The sequence below is a fragment of the Ambystoma mexicanum genome, chromosome 4p (assembly GCF_040938575.1).
Source record: "Ambystoma mexicanum isolate Mex_15411 chromosome 4p, UKY_AmexF1_1, whole genome shotgun sequence".
In the NCBI taxonomy this organism is placed as follows: domain Eukaryota; kingdom Metazoa; phylum Chordata; class Amphibia; order Caudata; family Ambystomatidae; genus Ambystoma; species Ambystoma mexicanum.
In genome coordinates this window covers 744,146,049-744,173,110 of record NC_090927.1, presented here as the reverse complement: position 1 = coordinate 744,173,110, position 27,062 = coordinate 744,146,049, and the positions used below count along the sequence as shown (strand labels likewise).

The 27,062-nt window shown below is 47.8% G+C and overlaps 1 protein-coding gene across 6 annotated transcripts in view; it reads right to left on the bottom strand.

Moving 5' to 3' along the window:
- TTK (TTK protein kinase) overlaps positions 1–27,062 on the bottom strand; it is a 1,085,566-nt gene that overhangs the window by 475,641 nt on the left and 582,863 nt on the right. For 4 of the 6 annotated variants that reach the window (XM_069606303.1, XM_069606304.1, XM_069606300.1 and 1 more), the window contains exons 14-16: positions 21,244–21,336; positions 2,378–2,535; positions 2,138–2,289 (exon numbers count right to left, since the gene is read on the bottom strand). In XM_069606303.1, coding sequence (XP_069462404.1) covers positions 2,138–2,289; positions 2,378–2,535; positions 21,244–21,336 — 403 coding nt within the window. The remainder of the gene's footprint in view (positions 1–2,137; positions 2,290–2,377; positions 2,536–21,243; positions 21,337–27,062) is intronic. The other 2 variants (XM_069606306.1, XM_069606305.1) reach the window with 1 other exon arrangement.

Sequence of the window (27,062 nt, the reverse complement as noted above, 5' to 3'; positions counted from 1 at the left end):
AACTATTGATAGCTCAGCGTAAACCTTACAAAGCAGTTTCCGCTGCAACCCTAGCACGCTGGGTGCGTTGGACTAACGAAAGCAGGCATAGATAACCAGCACTTCGGAGCCCACTCAATGAGAGGAGCCATGGCCTCCAAAGCCTTTCAGGCTGGAGTTCGCCTAGAAGACATCATGAGAATGGCAGACTGGGCAAGCAAATCAGTATTTAAGCAATTCTACCCGAAACTGGTAGATCAGCCGGCATCTATTGTGGTAACGAAGCTTTAAAAAAGCATAATGTGAGCCTTCAGTCTTGACATAGAATAAAGATTTTCCATAATAACTTACTAAAAAGTCTTAATTCTATTAAAGACACGGAGGCGAGCATTATCCCAACCGGCAAGAAAATAACGTGTATCACACTTAATATTGATTAAATGCATTACTATGAATGTTGATGATTTGGAATTTATATGTATTCTACCAGAATAACCCAATGAAATTTCTCTCCCACCCTGATAAGGGAACTAGGGTTGTCATATACATGAAGTAATTTTACTCTCATCCCTTTTTTGATAGCGCCTGCAGACAAGTCCGTCTGGGCGGCAGCCCGACAGTTTTCTTCTGCGAGATGGTTACAGTTACGATTCTACTACGGACAGCCAAGTTCGCAGCCTCGAAAGAGGAAGTTACATCATGTTTAGGACTGTTTATGGAAGGGATTTGGATACCTATTGGAGAACTAGGTCACATGTTGGTGGCCTCTAAATGAACTCGGGTGAAGTCCTCTGGGAAATTGAGTTTTTCCTCAGAGACTCATGGACATATTTTAGTGTATTACCATGTTTTATTGTGTTTATTATATTTGGTGCACCTGTTCTTTATGCACATTATCCATGTCGCACTCTGGTGCACAAAATATCTTGCTGCTGAGCTTTTTCTTTACTGGTTTATTCAAGAAAGAGAAGCATAATGCTTGCCTCCGTTTCTTTAATAGAATTAAGACTTTCTAGTAAGTTATTATGGAAAATCTTTATTGGGTGGGGACATTTCTATGAAGGATTGGGAAGGTTTATGGAAAGTCCCAGTTAGAATGAAGATTGATCTGAATCTACGGTACGAACAGTAGAGAATTCTAGGACGGCTTTTTTGGACTCCGGTTAGAATGCATAGATTTGGTTTAAGAGAGGATAATAAATGCTGGAGTAGTTCTAAGGAAGAAGGCACTATGCTTCACATGTTATAGGATTGTTTAAGGGTTAGGGATTTTTGGAATGATGTTTTAGATCGAGTTGACTTGGTTTGGAACATATCTTTTCCTAGGACACAGTTATCGGTGCTTTTGAAATCACCAATTGGTACGCATCATTTGAGTTATGCGACTCTGTGTTGGGTTACTAAAGTAGTTCTGGTGGCGACACAGCAAATTTTGCACCTCTGGAAGACTAGAAAAAAGCCATGTATTGATGAATGGTTATTACAGGGGCAGTTGCTCTCACGGTTTGAAAAGATTAAATATGGTGATTTAAATAGAGAATAATTTTATAAGGAGCAATGGAATGGTTTTAATGAGCTCTATACTTGAAATGAGTGTTAACAGACTCTGGTTTGTTTTACAACCAAATTTAGAGTGGTTAATCTGAGGAGGTGTTTTTTTATGTTTGTCTTGTTTTGTGTGGGATTGTGTTTTGGGTTTCATTTTATATATGACTTCATTCTCTTATTTTTTGTCTATGTGTCATTTCAAAATGTGATGGTTATATTTTAATGGGGATATTTGAATACTTTCACTTTTTGATTCGGTTCTATTTGTATCAAAATGACTTAATGTTGTCCTGTTTCATTTGCATTTATATTGTTTTTCATATATGTTGTTTTGGAATGATGCATTTCTTTTGAACATTTTAAATAAAGTTGTAAAAAAAAATCTGCAACGTATGTGATTTTAAAGCTGGACTAACAGCGTCTACTTTTCTTTGCAAATATATGATTAAATAGAAAGACCAAGGCAAAATTATCCTTTTTAACATACAAGATGAGTAACTAGACACAGAGCCTTTCCTTTCCAAACTGAAGAATGAACGAAAATACACACAGCTTCATGGCATGCCTCATCTTAACAAGTGTGTGTAAAAGCCACTGAAATGTACTATACCATGTTGATGTATTGCATGAACCGCTTCCAACATGTTTTTCCAATAGCTCTTCCGCTCCCAGGGACTAATGTTCTTTTTTTTCTTTAACCAAGAGTTCAAATCAATATTTCCACACTCCATTACCATGCGAATGCAGTTGTCTGTAATTTCACTGCAACGGTACAATAATAAAATCAATAAACATAATTAATTCTGTGTTTGCTTCTGAAAAGTCACAATTGTGAAAGGAATGTACTTACTAGTCATATAGTCTAATGATTTTATCACTGTGTGGCTGAAGCTTAATCAGGTGCTCTATTTCATTCTTATAGCCTTCAATAGTCAGCTGGTCTGCGTCTTCCAGATTCACATACTTCACAGCATATAAACGTTTCTTGTCATCCATCATTTGAAAAACCTGAAGGGAAAACACGCACAATTTGTGCAAAAACTGAAGTCAATTCTCACTTAAGAAATACACTTAAAATTATCTACATTGTGGCAACAAAATACCCTTTAGCCAAGAAAAGTAAAACTCTAAAAGTTAGAAATGAAATTTTATGTAGCCGACATAGGTGGATAATTGTTTGGAATGTTTTCAGAATGGGGTTTTCGGAGGTGGCAAGCGTTTGTGAGAAAGTGGAAGCCATTTAAAGACTACGAATGTGGGCGGTGCTTTAAAGGATTTCTTATGGAAATTCAGGACAAACATACTCGCCCTCAGCAGTTAAGGGGGGAAGGCTGGCAGAGTAAATAATCAAAGAAAAATAAGACATACAGACGACCTAGAAAACACTTGTGCTAAGAAAATATATAATTGACTGCTGCGAGGTTGCCAGGGGCTTTAGGGGGCACAACAGTGACCCATCATCCCGCATTACTCTGAGTTCTATCATAAAATACAATGTGAGGGTTTGAATATAGAGCTAGTGGCTTGATGTAAAGAGTTCAATGAACATTGTTCCACTTTGTTTAACTCGGAGGAGAACATTTTGTAACACTGCATAGGCACCACTATCGCTAATAATGATAACTCTTCAAAAAGATGGAGGGGATAGTCTAACACAGCTCTGCTAGCGTTTTAATACCAGAAGCAAATGCTCTCCAGGCTTCACAACAGACGCTGGGAAGATTAACTGAGTATTAGAGCATCAACCCATCCCCACCCATCACATTTGAATGTGCTACAATTACCTTGCCCTATACCAAAGCGCACAATGCTCACTGCCCCACCAATCATGTCTGTTTTCATTTAAAAGGTTACAAAACCAAAATAACCAAGCTGTAATGAACCCATGTTGAACAAGGAGCATGAGGCTACAGCCAACCAACAGAAAATTGTTTCCACAAAGGAGGCAACAGCTGGAGGTGACCCAAGATGTTCCACGACTGAGGGGAGTTCGAGAACCAGGAAGCAACTCGATTCCATGTGAGGAAGACTAGGAGGGACCTCTCCCCCTATAGGCACTTAGGGCAGAGAGCTTTTACCAGGGGTCTATGATCGCAGGAGAGGAAAGGTTCAGTAAAGATGCGATTCCACCAGCAGGGAAGGAGATGGGTGCGAGGACAAAGGAGCTACGGACCGGCCAATATGGCAAACCGTAATCTTCAGCTGCAGGCCAGCCTCAAGCAGCCTTCTGGTAAGAAATCAGGAACTGGTGAACAATTAGTATAATTTAATCATCCAGCCCTCAGCATTTCTAGCTCTCATAAGGCAACATTTAAGTTAATGTTTTCAACAGGTGTGTCAGGAAGCAATGACAAAGAGATCCCACAGCATGGTTTCCAAATTGACACTTTGATTTAGTTTGTTTACAGAAATTGGAAGCAGATAATGTCCTTGGGGGAGGGGGCGTATTTGATTTTCATCAGTGTTAACCATCTCTTCTAGGGCAGCGGCCTTGTATAGGATTTCCTCAAGAGTGTGGGGATCTTTCTTTAGTGTCACAACCTCATCAGTTATGTTCACATGTCATGAACGTTGCTACGTATTCTCACAGTACCCTTTTTCAAACACATCTTTTTCATTCAAAATGAATTATGTTTTTTTGCAGCATCATCGTTATTGTGCCCTCTTTATGTCACCTGTCAGCATGCCATGTTACTGTATGCTTATGTTAAAGGAAAAATGCACCTTCTTACGTGGCATGCTCACCCTTCATCCAGTTGTCACCTTTCTAATGGTGGAAGCCCTATAACTCCCCTCCCTTACCCAGCACATCGGCTCTTCTTCCGGTCCCATTCATCTACTTACTACCTAGTACTGTACTCCTCCTGAGTCACTGTTGCTAACCCACAACTCTCTGTCCCCAGTCCAGGTTCCTCTTCTCTCTACTCCGAGAAATACGGACCCCGCAGGACAAGCAATGGAAGCCTATGACTCCTTGGTATCTCCCATCTGAGTAGTTTCATCTTGACTGTCCATTTAAAAATTCAAACATTTTGCAGAAAACGTTTGACATTTTAATGATGTGATATATATGCCATACAATGTTTTCACAATGAACATAGGAACTTTGATTATTTGATGTAACCACTGAATACCATCACAAGGTCAATCTTAGAGAAGGAGACTTACATTTGTCGTTTGCATGCGTTAAGGAAGTATATGTACCAGCCCGTTGAGACTGTACAACCGCTAACTATGGTGAGGCAAAAGCACCCAACCAAAAATAAGCCGAACTTCTCTGAACGGTAGGTAGAGTGGAAAAACGATCAAGCTTAACATTCAGGAAGGGGAAGCATGTGGTCAAAAAGTTATAATTAGGAGACGCTTATCAATAGAAAATAGACCACACTGATATTCTGGAAAAAAAAAATGCATTTGTTATGTCACACCTATAAAACGAATCAGTTCATGTTAAGAAGGATTTCTAAAAATCTGGCCTGGTGGATAGATTTCAGGAGGCCACCCTAGTTATAATGAACAGGGGAAACTCAGAGGTTAGCCAAACCCAATCAAAGTAAGCATGGAGGTGGTCATGGCTTGGTCTCGGGAGGAGAGGTGAGTGGGTTCAGGGGTCCACAATGAGTCCACCCACTGAAATACACAGTGATGCTGCTTAGACAGGTACTATATTATAGGCCCAAAAATGCACTAGAAATATTAATCAAGCATGTAATAATACCATCACACAACACAGTTATAAAACATATATACAGTCAACTTTGGTTTGTAGAAATGCATAAAAATTCATTTAAACACCTAAAACAAGGGAAGGTAATTATGTAGTAAGGAAACTCAGTTGAAGACCATAACTTTAGAAGTCCAATCCCTATATTGAATGGGGCCTTGTGCCCAAAAGTCACACTGTTCTTTCTAGGAGAGGGGACAAAGGCAGGAAGAGTTGTTGTGGTGGTGAAAAATGTTCGACAAGATTTCTGACGGATTTTACAGGTAAGTAAGATACTTTTTTCTATCTCTTAGAACAGCTTTTAAAACAAACATTTAAAAAGCAAGAAAACCAAAATGTGTAAAACGCAAGGGCATGGAATAAATCATAATTACTCTGTTTATTATGAAGGAGAAAGGGGCATCTGTAAGTATTCCGATTACTCATTGCCCTTACTCTGATTTTCCCAAGTGACTTGGCAGATCGACTAGAAGTCACTGGAGCTAGGTTTTCCTACCGTTGGATCCAGTAGAAGGTGCACAGGAGTTGCGGGTGCAAGGAAGATACCGGTTGTGTCCAAGAACAGAGTGCAACACTTTCTGAAGAAGAACTGCACCAATGCAGGCCTTTTCAGGACACAATACGAGACAGACGGAAGCCGGTTCCAGCAACAGTCACTGCACATGGGCGACAGCAAGGTCTCTCCAGTTCCAGATGAGGAAGACCTTCCAGGACAGGATCGCTTGAAGCTGGGAAGCTGAACGTTGGCAGGAAGGCAACTTATAGAAAGAGCTGGAGACCACCAAAGTTCCAGACGAAAAAGCAGAATGGCGACGCTTCTGGCACATAGCCTAAATCAGAGCTGGTCGTTCACCCGGTGGTCCAGGACAATTCTGAGGGCTCAAGGTTGCAGGAGCATGAGAAGAAGTCGAGACTGGTTGGTCCCAACAGTCCAGGGGTTGGATCACCGACGAGGGCCTTCTCAGATCCGGTAGTCTGGCAGGACTTCACTGTGACAATTGCAGGAAAGGTCGCCAGGACCACGGGTGTATTCTTTTCGTAAATGCATGGGGTTTCCTGTTTTCCTTGGTGGCTGCGACACCCCAGGCCCAAATCTGTAGTTTGTCCCCAAGAATAAAATCTCGCAAAATCTGCTCTGCCGAAAGACTTGGGGTTACCAGTCTTTTGGCCTTTTCCCTTTGTGCCAAGGTAGGTGCACTCACACATGTGAAGTACCGTTTTCGTCGGGACACCAGTGGGAACGCGGAAAGGTAGGGCATTTGTGTTCGCTTGGTTTTCGTAACGTTTTCATACATTTGCTGCTGCACTTTGTCACACAACTCTTTCATTTCCCAAACGTGACCTATATTTAGTCACTACTTTAGGCACAATACGCTTTTGTAACCTGCACAAGTCACCTACCATTCAAAAGGTCGGACTGTGCTCTTTCAAAAAATGTATGCTCACCATTCCTCACCACATTTGCTTTCCTTGTTTAAACATGCTAAGTACGTCTGTTTAGGCCATAAGCATAGAAATCCGGTGTACCATGGCTCCGTTTTTGGTTTGTGGTATTGCTTGTTTTGTGAACCATTATTAAAAATGTGTGATTTCTTAGCTGGAAGAGTCGGGGGGGAAAGTAGCGGGGCATTGTTTCTCAAAATTCACAGAAGCCATTGCCTTACCGGTGCACCACATACCTTTTTATCTGTCATTTTTCCCCAATTTATGGACATTTTCCCTACATAGTTGTTTCCTGACCTACGCAAATCACCCCTTCCTAAACTTTGAATTTTGTCTACATTTCAGAAATGTAGGCCTTTCTGTCTTCCCATTCAGCTTTCCTAACCTCCTCTTCCATTCTGACCATGCATGTCCCATTGGAAAAAAAGGGAATAATAACCTACCTCTCACAAAACGGATGGCAACCATATAAAAATATGTTTTTTTTTATTTCGGCTCAACCTGTTCTTGAAAGCCTGGAAAATGGTGAATTCAGCAAAGCAAACCATTTGCTCCTAGCTCTTACAAAGAAAAAACCACAGGCTTCTTTGTACATCCTTTTATTGGCAATTTCAGAAGAAAAAAAAACAAATGTTCTCCCTTTTTGGTTATTTCCTCTCACCCCCATACAGCAAACTAGGATTCCTTGGTGGCGTTATGACCGCCTACATGGGGGAAGAAACACGGCCACATTTGGCTGAGATATCTCATGTAACAAAAAAGTTACAAGGGATTGAATGGCGACATACCGAAATCACCAAAAAAAGGCCTTGGCACTGGGGGAGAAAACCCTTGGCAGTTAAGGGGTTAAAGAAGAACAAGTTGTTGCTTGACAAATGTCCCTAACTGACACTCCCTCTAGAGGGCAGAAGCAGCTGTGACCTCTCTGGTTGAGTGGGCCCGAAGCCCTGACTGTAGTAGCACCTTGCCTGCTTTCTGGTAGCACACCGAAACGCACACCACTATCCAACAAGAGATCTGTTTGGTAATAGCTTGCCCCAAATAGGATTTCGAGAATGCAATGAAATGTTATTTTCCTTCCTGAAAAATCCCATTCTGGGCAGGTAAAAGCTCACCACCCTCTTGGGATCCAGCCTGTGGAGTCTCTCCTTATGCTTAGATGGAGGGTAAAAAGCTGGGATATCTACACTCCGGCTCACCGTGGAGTTCTAAAACCACCTTCGGTAAAAACTTAGGGCAACATTTGAGGGATACGTTCTCATTGAAAAACCTCCGGAAAGGGGGCTTGCAACTCACTGACCCATCTTGCAGAAGTGATTGCCACCAAAGTCTTCAATGTTACAAGTCGGATAGAAGTAGAAGGTATATGCTCAAATGGAGCTGCCATTAATAAGGTTACAACCAAGTTCACATCCCAATCATTAACACAAAAGGCAAAGGAGGGCGGTAACAAGGCCCTTCAGAAACACCACTAGAATGGTAAAGAATTTACCTTGTTCTGGGCTCCTTTCAAACGAGGAAAGGGTCGTCAGATATCCCTTTAATGTAACTCTGATTTGACTAAGGCTACCGAAAACTCAATCACTGAGGAGGAGGGGCAGGACATCCATTCACTTTACACCATGCCACAAACTTTCTCCATCTGCACACATACAGAGACCGACTGGACTAATTGCAGCAAGCTTCACCTCAGGAACCTCCTCATTGAGGTCCTAGTCCATGTACCTCAGACTCTCAATAGCCCAGCATGCAGGCCGAGAGTTTCCGGGTTTGGGGGGAGCACTTTGCCCCATACTGTAAAAAGAGGCCTGACCTTCGAGGAAGCCTGAGAGGAGGGCATAGGGCCAGTTCCAGGAGATCCAGATACCACGTTGTACTCGCCCAGTCTGGGGCGATCAGGAGATCCCTGAATCTACTCAACCTCTTGAGAACCCGAAAGGATGACTTAACGGCGGGTAATGCATAATGGGGGTTGAAGACACACTCCTCCAGAAACGCATCACCCAATTCCCTCCTCAGGGGAAATTCGCTCTAACAGAACTGTTTGCATATCGCAAGAGATCCTCTGCCGGGTTGCCCCACCGGGAGAAGATCTCTGCAATGACCTTCGGGCCCAGCTCCCACTCGTGAAAGACCAAGCTCTGCCTGCTAAGAGCATCCGCCAACTTGTCACTGCCCCTGTCAGATGAGCTACAGGGAGAGGTTGTTCTCCAGCATCAGGAACCTCCATGCACATGGAAAGTGATCTCATGCCTCCCTACTTGCTGAGGTAGTGCATAGTCACTGTTGTCCATTAAAACTAGGATATACATGTTTCCCCTGCGAAGTAAGCATAAAAGCCATCAGCGCTAGTCTGACTGCTCGCAACTCCAGCAGATTGATGTGGCAACATTTATCCTTCTTTGACCATTGGCTGTTGATTTGGATAGAGCCGCAATGAGCCCCCTAACCCTTCAGAGAAGTATTTGTGACTACCCGCACCTACGGCCATGGTGCCCAGAAAGATTCTCCATCCAACATGTTTGTTCTGTCACTCCACCAAGTCAGGTCGTCGAGCAAAGATCTCAACACCTGGAGCACATCAGACATCGTGCCAAAATACTGCGACCATTGGCACATGAGAAGCCACTTCAGGGATCTCATCCAGAATCTGACCTGCTGGACCACGAAAATACAGAATGCCATGAGGCCCAGCCACCACGTTGGCGACACTCCTTGGAAAGAAAACCCTTCCTTTACTGGGTGTCAAAGACCGCTCTGATAAATTGGAGCCACTGCACTGGTGATCTATGGGGTTTCTGTAAGTTCAGGGAGAAACCCAATTCGTACAGCAGCGAACAAGTGTCATTGAGGTGCCTTGAAACTTGTTCCTTGCAATCTAGCCAGATTCAGCCGATTTTCCAAGCACGGAATACTAAGACCCCGGCTCTCCTGAGATGGGCCGCTACTATCATCAGCTTGGTAAAAAACCTGGAAGCGGAGGTCAAGCCAAAAGGGAGCACCCTCAACTTGTAATGGGTGCTCCCAATAACAGACCTCCGGAAACAACTGTGCTCCCTGTGTATAGGCACGTGGAAATAGGCGTCCTGAAGCTCAGCGGACACAAGCCACACCAGCCAGTCATGGAACTGTTGAGCCTGGAGAATCTCCCTCATTATTACCATCCTGAATTTGTCTTTCATTAGGTAAAGGATGGAACAGAGTTCTCCCCCTTTCTTGGGGACCAGGAAGTATCTGGAATACCAGCCCAAGCCCCTTTCCTCGGCTGGAACCTCATCTACTGCTTCCTTCAAATGTAGGGCCTGGAGGTCCCGTTCCGGCACTCGGGAGGGTGGTGGAGGTCTGTCTGGTGGTAATTTTACAAAATCATAGGCAGTAGCACAATTAGACCAACTGAAAGACACAGGCGTCGGAAGTCAGCCCTTCCATAGGCCCAAGAACCCAGAGACCTTCCCTCAAACCGCTGATGTATATTGGGGGTGTGACAGGGGACCTCAGAGGTTTTTGAGGTGCGGGTGCTCTAGACATGGCAGCAGGAGTAGTCTGCCTCAACCCACCTCTGTCTCGACAGTGGCCAAGATGATCTACGCTGCCCCCGCTTCGCCTGGGGAAGCTGTGCGTTTCTTGGGAAAGTGGAGTACCGCCTTCTAGGAAGGATTTCTCTTTTAGCAACTTTTTGCTTTTGAACCGGTCCCGACTTATTACAGGGAAGTGAGGCCTTCAGCTTCACTCCCCTGGCATTTTGCTAATTTGTTATGAGGGAAACCGATCTGTCCTTCAGAATATCAGTACTGGGAAACTAGATTTCCCCTTTTGTCTTTTATTTTTATAAATTTCTAGCATTGCACACATCGTGCAATGCAGTGCAATTGGAATACTGCACACAGCATTTTACAATGCAGTGCAGTGGGGACACTTGTACCACCATAGCTTTTTACAACTGGGATTTTTGGTTAATTTTATATGTGCCTAAAGACACGCTGGTGGCAGTACAGATATTTTTACAATGTTTCGGTTATTTCTAGTGAGCACATTCGTGTTTACCGTGTATGGTTACTAAGCAAGGCTAGTGCCCCCAAAATAGCCACACCACAAGTTTTCGCTTGTTTTTTGGCAATATTGCTCTTTGGCCTTCTTTCCTGCCTTCCCAGGTCAGGAAATCCCATAAAAGGTCATGCACTTGCCCAGGTAAGCTACTGCTTTTGCGGGCTAGTGATGCCTTTGTGTGTGCATGCTTCGGGCAGTGGGTGGGACTGTCTGGTCCCACGCTCACCAGTGGTGCCAGTGAGACAAGGTGTGGGGCATGAGTGAAACCAAAGTTGTCCCTGATTGGACACCTACTGGCTGTTTGAATGGTGCACATGCTTACCATTGGTGGGCTTGGACTTGGCTTCCAGTTTACATTATTTATAACAAGAGGACTCCTGCAGCCATTTCTGCAGATTAAAGTGGAGCTAAGAATCTCTTGTAGAAGAACAGCAACTTGACGATCCAAACACAACTCCTGAACAGGCCCAGCATCCATTTCTGCACCTCGCCTGGTGAAGCCCTTTTGGACTTCCGGATCTGCAAAGGCCCTGTGCAGTGCTTCAACCCCTGGACTGGTGGGACCAACCTGTCTCAACAAGTTCTAGGAGCCAGACGTTCTGAGCCTTCGGTGCCACCTGGTGGACTGACCAGCTCTTCAGTGGACTACCTCGTTACAACCGTTGCATTTCTGCATTTGCAACCGGAACTTCAGTTTTCGCCAGCTTGTCGTGTTGTTGCCTTCCTGACAAATTTCAGCCACCAAGCTTCAAGGGATCCTGCTCTGGAAAGGTCTGCTTCAACAGTGACTGCAAAGACGCCTGCCGTCATCTGTGTGTGGTGAATGTCGCTGGAACTCGCCTTCCCCCGTCTTATCAAGTGTCCTGAAAAGGTCTGCATGGGTGCTTTCTGCATTTCTCCATCGCAAAGAGTTGCACTCTGCTCTGGGAACTGACTGGAAGAATCCTTGCACCTGCAGTTCCTGGACACCTCTCACTGGAACAAACGGCGGGAATACCAGCCTACAGCAACCCCCAGTGGACCCATCCACTCCTCTGGGAAAATAAGAGTCAGAGAATAAGTAAAGCCAAAGCATTGGTCTCCCCCTGTCCTCCATAGGATAATACTGAGAACAAGTCTCTTTGCATCCTTCCAATTCCACTCTTTCTTGGTCGTCATACTGGAGCAGTAAAAGCTGAAAGCAAAGAACATATTTTTACCTACCAGTAACTTTGTTGCATCACTTCTCTTGAAAAATCACCAACAAGTACTTTACTTGCATCAGATACATTCTGGGGGCAAGGAGGGTTATTAAGGGGGGGGGTTTTTAAGGGGTACTGTGACCTTTGGGCGCAAGGCCCCCACTCTTCATAGGTATTGGACTTCTGAAGCTAGGTAATTTCTTGTTACTTGGTTCCATTTTACTGCATCACTTACTTTCTTTTTTTGCTTGAAGTCACTGAATGCATTTTAGGAACCTATGGGGACTGTATGTGTTTATCATTGAGCGTTGTGTGACATCAACCATTTGATTCATTTTTTTAGTGTGCGTTTAAGGCCTAGAATAAATATAGTACTTTTGTATATTCCTGCCTAAATTGAATTGTGTGCTTCAATGTGTGGACTCATTGTGGACCTCTGACCTTACTCAGACTGTCCTGAGAATAGCCTCGACTGCTCTCCATTGCTACCTTGATTGTGTTTTGGCTAACCATTAAGAGATCCCCGGTTCACTATAACTAGGGATGCCTCCTAAAATCTGTCAACTAGGCCAGATTCTAGGAATTCATCATAACACCGCCTATAGCCTCGTCCGCTCGACCCGAAGGCAAAATTCTGCACATCCAACTCTGACTTCACTGTCAATTCTTTGAGGGACTCATCAACTTTGGGGCATAATAGATGCTCCCTGTCGAATGTCAAGTCTAGCAGCTTTGTTTGGACATTACGGAAAAACCCTGAGCTCCTCAGGTAAGCTGACCTGCGCAGCACCATCGACGTGCAGTCTGTGGCGTATAATCCAGACTGAGTGCCTGGCAGGCAATCTCCTTACCATCACTTATGATTTCCAAAACGCTGTCCCTGTACTCCCCCCACCCTCCCACTGGGAAATGGTTGGTTGGCTGCCTGCGTTATGGTATTCCGTGCAATATGCAAACATTTCACAAAGGCACATGAGGCAGTGATGCACCATAAGGCAACCACGTTTTATTTTTTTGCCAAAGCGTCCACCTTGAACTCCTGTGAAGGCATCACGAAGCAGATACAGACAACAGATCAAAGTTTGGTCCACAAACTTTGATTTAACAAAAATGTAAGATGGAATAAAGCCCAACTTTCCATATGCTAAAGTGGGATTTCCTTACCTACGGAAAAAGAAAACTAAGGATAGTCTGCATCAGGAAGTCCGTCTGTGTCCAAACCCTATATTTGCCATCACAACTAACTGTATACAATGTGAGGGGATGTTAGCATCAAAATAAGTAGTGTTCAAATAAACGTTCATAGCTTCTTCCAGCTCCTGGCTTGTAACCAGCTTGCCTTTACCCACATTCAAAATATTTCACAAAGGCACAGGGTTTGCCTTACCCAAGAGTTCAGTTCTTTCAGCTTTTCCAAAACACAATTCCTTGGGACACTTCCCAGTGTACACGATGTGGTTACGTTTCACCAATTCACATATGTAGTTCAGTTCCTTGTCTTCAAATCATATACAAGTTCTTTTCAATTCAAACACGCCTTGTGGGTGCTTTATGTGGTTTTTCCATATAGGAGGTGCACTCGTTCCCAGCACAGTTGTCGGACCACATTGCACCCATTCCAGGTCATGCAACCATTACACCTTAATTGCTGTTTTTCCATCAACACATGCCCACAGCTTCAGCATGACAATGCTGCTCAATTCATTCACATATATTACACACTCTTGACATTGTATCGTGGCTTGGTTTACCACCATACACTTGTTGCATTTATGTTCTCCTGGCTCTTGCCAATGCTAGTTTTATCCTAATATACATTTCTTTGTACTCTCTTGGCTTGTGCCAATGCTTGTTTCCTCATAACAGTTCCTTGCATCAGGAGGTTTCACAAATTTGCTTGTTTTCACTCCGATCGGTATTGAATAGTGCTTAAACATGCTTTCATTCAAATCAATGTTCATCCCGGTGTTCCCCCTGCTTGGTAGACTAACCGGTCAGATCTGATGGCTTGCCCATAAAGTATCCTGCTGCCACTAGCCATCTCTTGCTCGTGCGGTGCCTCGCGCTGTCTCCCAGCGTTGACGCTGCTCACTGAGCGATGCTTCTCCTGCAGCTCGGGATTCTTGCAACCGCTTTGCTGGGTCACGCCCGTTGCTCTCTCGCTTTCTGCCACCGGCCCCGCAGAGTTCTTCAGCTTTGCTTCCGCCTGCATCTGCCAAAGGGTCTTGTGCGATGATCTTGCCATGCTGCTTCTCCGGAAAGGTCTGCTTTTGCACTGCAGTCCGTAGCCCTGCTTCCACAGCTGACTCCCTTTCCAAAGTAATTCCTGCTTTTAAACTCCCTGCCACCATGATTGGTCCAAAAAGGACTAGACTGCTCACTGTTGACACAGTAGTCTTGCATTACTCTTGCTGGCCTCCTCCTCATCCCAGTACCAAACTGGTGTTTCTTGGGAATGTGTTAAGGGTAAAATAGGGAAAGGGCCAACAATAGCCTATAAAGGCTTGAGGGACAGAGGACTTGTTATGAAAGGGAAGAACAAGTTACTCTCTTACCTGGTAATGTTCTTTCGATGGGATGGTCCGACGACGTATTCCATATCTATGACAGCAATCACCACAGCTGTGCTGCTTTGGAAAATCTTTTGGAGTCTGCGTCCTGCATCGATGACGTCGATACGCCGTCCTCGAGGGCCTCCGTCAAGCCGACGTCACCGGATGTTATAAGTAGGATGCACGACGCCCGTAGCCTCAGTTGTAGTTATTTCCCCAGAACGTGTGGCACCAAACCACTGCCAGCATGACCACAGAAAGCCTTGCAGAAACGTAAGCTGCAATCGCATAAGAAATTCTGTAGCGGGGCAGGTAGGGAGGGAGCGATATGGAATACGTCGTCGGACCATCCCATCGAAAGAACGTTACCAGGTAAGAGTAACTTGTTCTTCAAGGGGATTAGGCCCTCCGACGTATTCCATATCTATGACAGACTCCCAAAGCAGTACCAACGTATGGAGGAGGGAAAAAGAATTTAAAATATAAAAATTTAGAATGCCCACTCAAATTGCAGAGTAAAGGACCGCCTTGCCAAAGGCCAGATCCTGCCCATGGATAGAATCTAGGGAGTAGTGTCGTACAAAAGTATGGACGGAAGCCCATGTGGCTGCTTCACAGATGTTACAAATAGCATCACCCCTCTACAGGGCAATAGAGGCAGCCATACCCCTATTATAATGGGCCTGTAAGCCTACCGGAGGGTCCTTACGCGCCAGGTGGTAACATTCAGAAATTGCCAGGATAATCCATTTAGACAAAGTCTGCTTAGTCACAGCTTGTCCCAAACGCCTTCCAGCATAGCCAATAAAGAGCTGATCGTCCACTCTGACCCGGGACATGCGTGAAATATAGAAACTTAAAGCTCTCCTAGGATCCAACCTATGGAGCCTCTCCTCTTCCTTACCAAGATGTGGAGGAGGATAAAATGCCGGAAGAACAACCTTCTGGCTAAAATGAAATTCCGACACCACCTTTGGAAGAAAGGAAGGACGAACAAGGACAACCCTGTCCTTATGAAACACAGTGAAGGGTGGCTTAACTGAAAGTGCCTGCAACTCACTCACTCTGCGAGCGGAAGTGACCGCAAATAAAAACATAGTTTTAAGGGTCAACAGCCTCAAAGGACAAGAATGTAAAGGCTAAAACAGAGCACCCATAAGGAATTTCAGAACAAGGTTCAAATCCCAACCAGGCACCTGGAAAGGTGACGGCGGAAACACATTAGTGAGTCCTTTGAGAAACTGAGAAATTAAAGGAATTTTGAAATAGGAACACTCCTCAGACGAGCGCTTAAATATAGACAGCGCCGCCAGGCAACCTTCAACAGTACCCACTTGCAGGCCCCTGTGGGCCAACGAAAGCAAAAAAGACAGAACCACAGGAATGTCACATGAAAAAGGATCCACATTCTGAACCCTGCACCAGTCGCAGAACTTTCTCCAACGGTACAGGGACTAAGTTGCTGGCCGTCTGGCCGAAAGCAACACCTCCCATCACGTCTTCAGGGAGGTCCCAATCCTTGTACCTCAACCTTTCAGAAGCCAAGCGTGAAGGTTGAGGGTCCTGACCTCTGGATGGAGAACCTGACCCCCCCCCCCTCCCGTGAGGGAAGATTGTCTCAGTAGGGAAGACGACGTGGAGGGCAGATGGACAAGTCGAGAAGGTCCGGGTACCACGTCCTCTGGGCCCATGCCGGAGCAATGAGGATCATCCGGGAACCGAACCTCCGTAGCCTCTGCAGCACTTGCGGGATGACGGGGACTCCTAAGGCTTCTTTTGGAGGAAATTCCCACGAGCAGAACTTTTCGCACTTCCGGTTGACACTGGAGGCAAAGAGATCTACTTGAGGGGTCACCCAAAGGGCGAAGATCTCCAGGAGAATCTCCTGAGCCAGCTCCCACTTGTGAGAGATCGCGCTTTGCCTGCTCAGAGCGTCCGCCGTCTCGTTTTTGTCTCTGGCCAGATGAACTGCCGAGATTGAAACTTCCTGCGTGAGGGCCCAGAACCAGAGTCGCATCACCTTCCTGCACAGAGGAAGTGACCCTGCCACCCCCTTTTTGTTGAGGTAGTGCATGGCCACTGTGTTGTCCGTCAGAATCAGGACATTGTTCCCCAGCACAGTCGTCAGAAAAACCTTCAGGGCAAGCCCGACGGCCCGCAGCTCCAATAGATTGATATGGAGTCTGGACTCCGATGGAGACAAACGATCGCAGACTGTCAACTCTTTGGCATGAGCTCCCCATCCCATGAGGAATGCGTCCGCCACGATCGTCAACTCCGGCCAGGGCAGCCAAAATGGAGCACCCCCTCATCAGATTGCCTTCGACGGCCCACCACAGAAGGTCCAGGGTGACCGAGGGCGCCACCTGGACTGGGTCCGACATCCTGCCGGAGGACTGACCACTGGAGCTTGTGGGCCCATTGCAGAGATCTCATCTGCAACCTGGCCTCTGGCACCAGAAGAATGCAGGACGCCATGAGGCCGAGCAACCTCAAGAACTCGAACGCCGGGAGCGTCTGGGCAAGTTGAAACCTGTGCACTATCTGCTGATTGTGAAGAGCCCTCACCTGGGGAGGGGAAACACTGCCCCAGGGATGTGTCGAGCACTGCGCCGATGTACTGGAGCCGCTGTGTTGGCGTCAAGTGGGACTTCTTTAAGTTGCGGAAGAAGCCCAGCTTGTGAAGGGAGTGGCAGGCGACGGACAGATGATCCAGGATCTGCTCGGGTGAGCGTGCCCTGATCAACCAATCGTCCAGGTAGGGGTAGACATAAATCCCCCTCTCCTGAGATGCGCTGCCACCACCACCATGGGCTTGGTGAAGACCCTCGGGGTGGAGGTCAATCCGAACGGCAGGACCCGAAATTGAAAGTGCGAGTCGCCAACCGTGAACCTCAGGTATTTCTTGTGCTTTGGCTGGTTCGGCACATGAAAATAAGCGTCCTTGAGGTCGAGAGACACCAACCAGTCCTGAAGTTGAAGGGCCTGGAGGACTTGAGAGAGAGTAACCATCTTGAAATTGTCCTTCCTGAGGAGTTTGTTCAAACAGCGCAAGTCCATGATGGGTCTCAATCCCCAGTCTTTCTTCGAAATCAAAAAATTTGGGGAATACCATCCCTTGTTCCTCTCCGCTACAGGCGCCAGTTCTATGGCGCCTCTCTCCAGCAGGGATTGAATTTCCTGCGCAATGAGCGGATCCGGACTCTTCAAAGAGAGATTCCCTGGTGGATTGTCGTGAGGCCTCTGCCGGAAAGGAAGACAGTAGCTGTGGGCTATGATCCCCAGAACCCACACATCTGAAGTAATGGCACGCCACTCTACAAGATGCTGCGCCAGCCTTCCCCCAACCGGCGAACCATGGGACATGGCCTCATGACTGAGCTGAAGCGGCTCTGGCAGTGCCGAGGGCAAAGAGGCAACTGCCCGAGCGGCCTTGGCACCTCGAGTAACCCATTTTCCACCTCTGGCACTCCTACGGTGGCCCCTTTGCCTAGCAACTCCTCTCGATTTACTAAAGGACGAGTAATATCGAAAGGAACCTCCCCTCCATTGTTGTCTCCTAGGATGAAAAAGCAGAGGTTCACGAACTGCAGCACCCAACGACTTTGCTGCAGCTTTGGAGGTCTGCAACTTCTCAAGGCTCTCGTCCGCCTTGCTGCCAAAAAGATGTTCACCATCAAAGGGCATGTTGAGGAGCAGAGCTTGCACATCAGGAGCAAACCCCGACTTACGCAAACCTGCGTATTACGGTGCTCGCCGCCATGGACCAGCTGACGCAATCAACCATGTCCAGACCCGACTCAACGGACTCACACATGGCGTCCTTGCCATCCTGCACGATAGCAAGAAAACCATCCCGTTCCTCCCCTTCGGGAATATGATCAGCCGCTAAGGAGATACAGTTCCACAGAGTGTACGTGAAACGAGACAAGGTACAAACGGAGTTGGCAGTCTGAAGCGCCATACCACCAGAAGAAAACACCTTCGCCCAGCCATCAAAACGATAGTCGTCCCTACCATGGTAGGGTACGACACCTGCTGCGGGGGCCGTAGCCGCCTGCACCACCAAACTCTCCGGAGTAGGGTGCGTGGTCAAGTAGCAGGGGTTGCCACTGGCTGGGCGATATTTCTTCAGCAAGGACTTGCTCACTGCCGGGAGACTCTCTGGAGAAGCCCAAGCCACAGCCACCCTTCTCTGCAAGGCCATATGGAATGGCAGTACCGGGTCACTTGGTGGACCTTGGTCGAGGAGATCAGTCAGATCATCCTGCTGAAAATCCCCAGGGGGGGCAGACCACCCCAGGTAATCCGTGACCCACGACATCAGTCGCCGGTAAGAGGAGTAGGCATGCATGCCAGGCTCAGGCCTACCAAATTCCACCTCCGGCGAGGTGTCCAGCCCACTGGTGTCATGCAACGACTGGCGCAGGTCCTCAAGTTGGCTATGACCAGAAAGGAGGCCATCAGGAACCTCTGCAGGAACCTCACCTTCCTCAGACCCCTCATGCACCTCAGAAATATAATCCAAAGGCTGGAAAGAGGGTACAGAAAAAGGAACAAAGACATGTTTCGCCTTGGCCAGAGCCTTCTGGGGGGGTTCCACCGTGCCACGGGGTACCCCCGACAAAGCCGCCTCGAAAGGCGTAGACGGATTCGGCATCGAGCGTGGCACTGACAGCTTGAGCGGCGTCGACACAGGCCTTGAGGGCGGAGCCCGAGCGTGTCCTTCGGCAGCCTGGGCGCCGATGGCGTTACCGACTTCCTCAGAGGCGGAGCCTCGAGAGAGTCCGTCGACGACCTTGCACGGCGTCGAGGATCGGGACCTGGAACGGGCATGCCTAGAGCGACCATCCTTGTCCGACCGGGACCTCGAAGGCGCCCGGTGGTCGCGACAACTGCTCGAGACCGAAGGTGGACGAGCGGTGTCTCTAGAACTGCCACGTCCGTCGTCCTCAGACGGCGCGGACGGACCGGAGTCCTGCGATTAGAAAAATCACCAGCATCTCCTTTCGGAAGGAATCCCATTCCGCAGGAGTGGAATGCTTGTTGGGTCAAGCAACCCGCCGACGGGCGGATTCCTCGGACGAGGAAGGCAACCTGTGACGGCGCTTCCTGGAGTACCTCGAAGAGGCAGAGGAATGGTGGGACCGACTCCCAGACCGAGAACCCTCTGACTCACGACGACGATGCAGAGTCTCGCCCCTCGAATCATCTGTCGAAAGACCAGTGGAACGCGACTTCCGGGGCTTGGCCACCTTACCGACCGACAGCTTCTTACGCTCCTGCAAGGCCTTCGATGTGAACGATTGGCAGTCGACACAGTCATCCGTATCATGGTCCTCCCCGAGGCACCAGAGGCAAGCGTTGTGCGTGTCCGTCAGTGACATCTTGGACCCGCACACCCGACACTTCTTAAACCCGGACCACGGGGTGGAAGAAGCCGAAGACATCATACAATGAAGAAACACGTTCGAAGAACCGAAAGAAGAGGATTCAGTAGAATCGAGGCACGCCGAGATCTCTGAAGCGAACACGTTCGTTGAAAAAACAGAACTGAGGCTACGGGCGTCATGCGTCCTACTTATAACATTCTGTGACTTCGGCTCAACGGAGGCCCTCGAGGACGGCGTATCAACGACATCGATGAAGGACGCAAACGCCGAAAGATTTTCCGGAGCAACACAGCTGTGGTGATAAATGTCATAGATATGGAATACGTCGGAGGACCCAATCCCCTCGAAATGGGGGATACCATGTCTCACCTAAGGACATATCCTCCCCAAGTCTCCTTCACCAAAGTGATCTCCCCCTCGCATCTCCACCCTCAGGATCAGGATCCAAGAACTATAGCCTTTCCCTGGCCAACCGAGAGGAGGATACAGGGGGAAAAGAAGTGAGGACGCCCTCCGGTTCCTCAAACTCCCTGTGGAAGTCAGGGGTCTTTATGTAACAGTTGCAGCCTGCACCACTAGCTCTTCAGGGTTCCAGTGGGCCATCAAGAATGGAAGATTGCCTCTTGCAGGGATTTTTTCGTCAAACCCAACATCGGCCGTCGACGAAAAAGGCGCTGCCACAGGTGGATGACCAGGTCCACTATAGCAACATTGAACAGTAAAGCACATTCAGTCTGCAGCCCTTGGTCGAGGATGTCAGTCAGTTCATACTGCAATACTGACTTTGACGGAGTGCCAAGGACAAGTGCGATGACCTACTAAACTGCCTTGTGGTAGCTAGAGTTCAGATGCGTGCAGGGGATCCACTGCTGGAAATAAACATCTGGGGATGCATCTAGACCGTTTGCATTGTGAGGCCCCCTCTGCTAGTTCTAGCAACCACGCCTGGTCCACCATGAAATAGGGCAACGGATCTAGGGCTGCACCCCTCAGTGGAATGATCGGGTCGCCCTCCTCATCAAAGATGGGCCGCATAGAGCTGAAGACGAATGTCGATTCCGGTGCGCAATTTTTATTGTGTGGAATTTCCACTGGTCTAGACGTTTTTAGGTATGAGGGGTTCGACAAAGGTATTGACACATGACTAGGCTTCTCCTTCGAGGTCACGCTCAAGGGCGTTAGACCTCCCTTGGCTACCTTCATAATGGACAAACCGGGCCATCCATTAAACTACATGCCTGGGTTCTGCTGAAGGATTTACGTAATCATGGTCACAAAGTGGATGCTAATCAAATGTATTTTCAATGTATGATTTTTTTTAATGCCCAACATATATAGAAAATCACAATAATATGTTAAGTTATTACTTTTCTCACCTTACTAGACCCACCAGTGCCAATTTGTCTCAATATAGAATATACTTTTCCTTTTATAATAGTACATTCATTTGTAGTATGAGGAGTAGTAACCTAATAAAGAAAAAGAAAAGTTTTGAAGTTAACCAACCATTTCACAGATTTAGCAGCAGTATAACAAATATCATTGTTGGGGGGAAGGGTGTTCAAAGTCTCTAACTGAAATAGGACTTGGGAAAAGGCAATTTAGGGTTAAAGCAAGGTTTCTTACACCCTCAGTTCTGCAAAGGTACTCACTTAAGTAGTCCTGACCAAGCAGTAAGGCTGAACTAACGAGGAAGAGGACACTGTTGTGTATTACAGCTGACACTTAGCAGAATAGGCAAGTAAAACAGGTAAGTTACACAAATAATCCTATATTTCAAAACTACCCTAATGCACGCTTTAGATACAAGGTAGGCAAAAATACTTCAGAACATATATACAACTCAGTTAGGCCACCCACAATGGGTTACATTCTAAATTAAATGACTTCGGTATAGAAAACACAGATTAAATGCAATCATTTAAAATCGGGATCAAATGTCTCACAAGTAGGCCCAATGCCATATAGTAACTTTGGAAGTCCAGCCTTAGTCTACCCCAAGTCTCCAAGTCTTTTAGGTGTCCAAAAAGGTTCAAGCATGGAGGCGAGTAGCCAGGAGGGCCTACTCAGTCAATGAAGGTAAAATACCACAGTTCACTTAATGTAGGGCAATTGAAGAAACGCAAAGAGGACTTAAGGGATTTAAGTCCAGTTCTAGTATTAAGAGGGGCAGCTACCACCCTTGAGGTTATCCAGCCAGACCCCAGAAGTACTGACCTGGATAGCCCAAGTGCTGAAGCATCGCTCAGGGTCTTTGGAAATCAGGTAGTCCAGCAGGGCTTCCCCGGGCCAGATGCAAAAAGGGATGCCAGGCCTTTTCCAAGGCACAAATTAGTTTTCAAAAATTGATAATCAGTGTTTGCCAATTAAAATGTTCTTGATTAGCCAACAAACCCATTTGATTAGCAATGTTGTACTAATATTTTTCATGTGACCAGAAGTTGTTTGTACCAAAGACATAAAATGAGCATGAATACAGCATTTTCGTGTATGGCTGAAGGAAGATATTAGTGAGATAGTCGGGTCTTGCAAAAATTCTGCTACACCTGCAGGTCGGGTAACTTAGTTTAGCTACTCGACCTAAGAGAAATGCACTTGACCTATGACAACGTATGACAACAAATTTAAATGTGCTTTCTGTGAAATGGTGCACGTCGCCACAAACCCACTTTATGTTTGGCACACGGCTGCCACCAGAAGCCAGCCATGCACAGCAAAGAACAAGTTACTTTCTTACCTGGTAACGTTCTTTCGATGGGATGGTCCGACGACGTATTCCATATTTATGACAGGTAATCACCACAGCTGTGCAGCTTCGGAAACTTTTTTCAGCGTTTGCGTCCTGCGTCGATGATGTCGATGCGCCGTCGTCGAGGACCTCCTCCGACGTCATCCGATGTGATAAGTAGGACGCACGACGCCCGTAGCCTCAGTTGTAGTTTTATCCCCCAGAACGTGTGACAATAGTCAACTGCCAGTCAGACGCAAAGCCTTGTGGAACGTAAGCTGCAATCGCAAAAGAAATTCTGCAGCGGGGAAGGCAGGGAGGGAGCGATATGGAATACGTCGTTGCACCATCCCATCGAAAGAACGTTACCAGGTAAGAAAGTAACTTGTTCTTCGAGGGGATTGGGTCCTCCGACGTATTCCATATCTATGACAGACTCCCAAAGCAGTACCAGAGCAAGGAGGAGGGAAAGAATTTAGAATCAAAATTTAGAATTGCCAATCAAATAGCAGAGCAAAGGACCGCCTTGCCAAAGGCCAGATCCTGTCCTCGGATGGAATCGAGGGAATAGTGACGTACAAATGTATGTACAGAAGCCCAGGTGGCTGCATCACAGATGTTGCGAATAGGAACACCCCTCTGCAGGGCAGTAGATGCAGCCATACCCCTGGTAGAATGGGCCCGCAAGCCAGCCGGCGGGTACTTACCCGCCAAGCGGTAACACTCCGAGATGGCCAAAATAATCCAGCGAGACAAAGTCTGTTTCGTCACAGCCTGTCCCAAACGCTTTCCAGCGTAACCAATAAAGAGTTGATCGTCCACTCTGACCCGGGACATGCGTGAAACATAAAAGCTTAAAGCTCTCCTAGGATCAAGCCTATGGAGCCTCTCCTCTTCCTTACCAGGATGCGGAGGAGGATAGAATGCCGGAAGAACAACCTTCTGGGCCAAATGAAATTCCGAAACCACCTTCGGAAGACAAGAAGGACGAACTCTAAGGACAAGCCTGTCCTTATGAAATACAGTGAAGGGTGGCTTAACTGAAAGTGCCTTTAACTCACTCACTCTGCGAGTGGAAGTAACCGCAACCAAAAACACAGTTTTCAGAGTTAACAGCCTCAAAGGGCAAGAATGCAAAGGCTCAAACGGAGCACCCATAAGAAACTTAAGAACAAGGTTTAAATCCCAACTGGGCACCAGGAAAGGTGACGGAGGGAACACATTAGTGAGCCCTTTCAGAAACTGTGAAATTAAAGGGATTTTAAAGTAGGAACACTCTTCAGACGAGTGCTTAAAGATGGACAGCACCGCCAGGTAACCTTTAATGGTACCCACTTGCAAGCCCCTGTGGGCCAAAGAAAGTAAAAAGGACAGAACCATGGGGATGTCACATGCAAAAGGATCCACATTCTGAACTCTGTACCGTTGCCGTAAGTTCTGCGACTGGTGCAGAGACTTTGTTGCTGGCCGTCGGGCCGAGAGCAACACCTCCATCACTTCTTCAGGGAGGTCCCAATCCTTATACCTCAACCTTCCAGAGACAAGCGTGAAGGTTGAGGGATCTGACCTCTGGATGGAGATCCTAACCCCCCCCTCCCGTGAGAGCAGATCGTCTCGGTAGGGAAGACGACGTGGAGGGCAGATGGACAAGTCGAGAAAGTCCGGGTACCACGTCCTCCGAGCCCACGCCGGAGCAATGAGGATCATCCGGGAACCGAACTTCCGTAACCTCCGCAGCACTTGCGGGATGACGGGGACTGGAGGAAACGCGTACAGCAGCGGGAATGACCACTCCACCACGAACGCGTCTCCTAAGGCTCCTTTTGGAGGAAATTCCCGGGAGCAGAACCTCTCGCACTTCCGGTTGACACTGGAGGCGAAAAGATCCACTTGAGGAGTCCCCCAAAGGGCGAAGATCTCCAGGAGAATCTCCTGAGCCAACTCCCACTCGTGAGAGATTGTGCTCTGCCTGCTCAGAGCGTCCGCCGTCTCGTTTTCGTCTCCGGCAAGATGAACTGCCGAGATCGAAACTTCCTGCTGGATGGCCCAGAACTCGAGCTGCATCACCTCCCTGCACAGAGGAAGTCACCCTGCCCCCCTCCCCCCCCTTTTTGTTGAGGTAGTGCATGGCCACTGTGTTGTCCGTCAGGATCAGGACATTCATTCCTCGCACAGTCGGCAGAAAAGCTTTCAGGGCTAGCCTGACAGCCCTCAGCTCCAACAGATTGATATGGAGTCTGGACTCCGACAGAGACCAACAACCGCTGACTGTCAGCTCGTTGGAATGAGCTCCCCCATCCCGTGAGGGATGCATCCGTCACGATCGTCACCTCCGGCCAGGTAAGCCAAAATGGAGCCCCCTTCATCAAGTTGCCTTCGACGGCCCACCACAGAAGGTCCCGGGCGACCGAGGGCGGCACCTGAAACGGGTCCGACATCCTGCCGGAGGACTGCGACCACTGGAGCTTGAGTGCCCACTGCAAAGATCTCATCCGCAGGCAAGCCTCTGGCACCAGAAGAATGCAGGATGCCATGAGGCCGAGCAACCTCAAAAACTCGAACGCTGGGAGCGTCTGGGCATGCTGAAACTTGTGCACCATCTGCTGAATGTGAAGAGCCCTCACCTGGGGAGGAAAACACTGCCCCAGGGAAGTGTCAAGCACTGCTCCGATGTACTGGAGCCGCTGTGTTGGCGTCAAATGGGACTTCTTTAAATTGAGGGAGAAGCCCAGCCTGTGAAGGGAGTGGCAGGTGACGGACAGATGATCCAGGACTTGCTCGAGAGAGCTCCCCCTGATCAACCAATCGTCCAGGTAGGGGTAGACGTGAATCCCCCCTTGCCCGAGATGCGCTGCCACCACCACCATGAGCTTGGTGAAAACCCTCGGGGCGGAGGTCAATCCGAACGCCAGGACCCGAAACTGAAAGTGCGAGTCGCCAACCGCGAACCTCAGGTACTTCTTGTGCTTGGGATGGATCGGCACATGGAAGTAAGTATCCTTGAGGTCGAGAGACACCAACCAGTCCTGAAGCTGAAGGGCCTGGAGGACTTGAGAGAGAGTAACATCTTGAACTTGTCCTTCCTGAGGAGTTTGTTCAAACCGCGCAAGTCCATGACGGGTCTCAATCCCCCCTCTGTCTTCGAAATCAACAAATAAGGGGAATACCATCCCTTGTTCCTCTCCGCTACAGGCACCAGTTCTATGGCGCCTTTCTCCAGCAGGGCTTGAATTTCCTGCGCAAGGAGCGGATCCGGACTCTGCAAAGAGAGGTTCCCCGGTGGATTGTCGCGAGGCCTGTGCCGAAAAGGAAGACAGTAGCTGTGGGTTGTGATCTCCAGAACCCACACATCTGAAGTAATGGCACGCCACTCTACAAGATGCTGCGCCAGCCTTCCCCCAACCGGCGAACTATAGGACATGGCCTCATGACTGAGTGGTAGCGGCTGCGGCATTACCTGAGAGCAAAGAGGCAACTGCCCGAGCGGCCTTGGCACCACGGGTACCCTGTCGTCCACCTCTGGTACCCTTGCGTTGGCCTCTGACTGCCAGCTCCTCTCGCTTTACTGAAGGACGAGTAATAGCGAAAGGAACCACCCCTCCATTGCTGTCCCCTAGGTCGAAAAGGCGGAGGTTGGCGAACTGCAGCGCCCAACGATTTCGCTGCAGCTTTGGAGGTCTGCAACCTCTCAAGGTTCTCGTCAGCCTTGCTGCCAAAAAATTGTTCACCGTCAAAGGGCATGTTGAGGAGCCTGGTGTCATGATCTCTGCTTCCAAAAGGTCAGGGTTTTCCCAACTCCCTTGGAAGCAGATCCATAACCCAGGTTCCAAGTGCCAACCAGTCCCAATTGGGACCTTTTGGACACAGTCCTGGCGCCAATGGCACCAAGCTCATAAATATGCCCAGTCCCAGCGCTGGAAGCGCCGGGCTCATAATGCTTGGGTGGACTTACCTGCAGCAGACCATGCTGCTTACTTGCCTGCCAGTTGAGCCTCTGATCCTCTTCTGTTTGGAACTACTTTTCCTGTTGGGTGGGGCAGGAGCCACTCCCTAGATTCAGAACACTGGAACTCTTCTGGAAAGCAGGAACTCTTTTCTTACCTAGGCGTGGCTGTGGAAGGAGACACCTAAGCACTACAGGAGGCTATTTAAACCACACCCGATGGATGAATCTTGCTTTGCGTTATTCTGCATCCTCTGCAGCAGAACGCTCATCGTGTCTTCTGCATCTGATCCTGGGCCTAAGGAAAAAGGCTTACCATCCTGAATCCAGTCTTCAGCAACACCTATAAAGACAAGAAAGAACAGGTTAGCATTACGGTCTTCAGTGACAGTTCTTCACTTACCTGGTCCATCGGCTGCAACCAACGCCTCGCGCTGCATTCCGGCATCTGAAAGACAAAGGCTTACCTACTCTTCGTGCGCTCCGGAGGTCTTCACACTGCATTCCGGCATCTGAAAGACAAA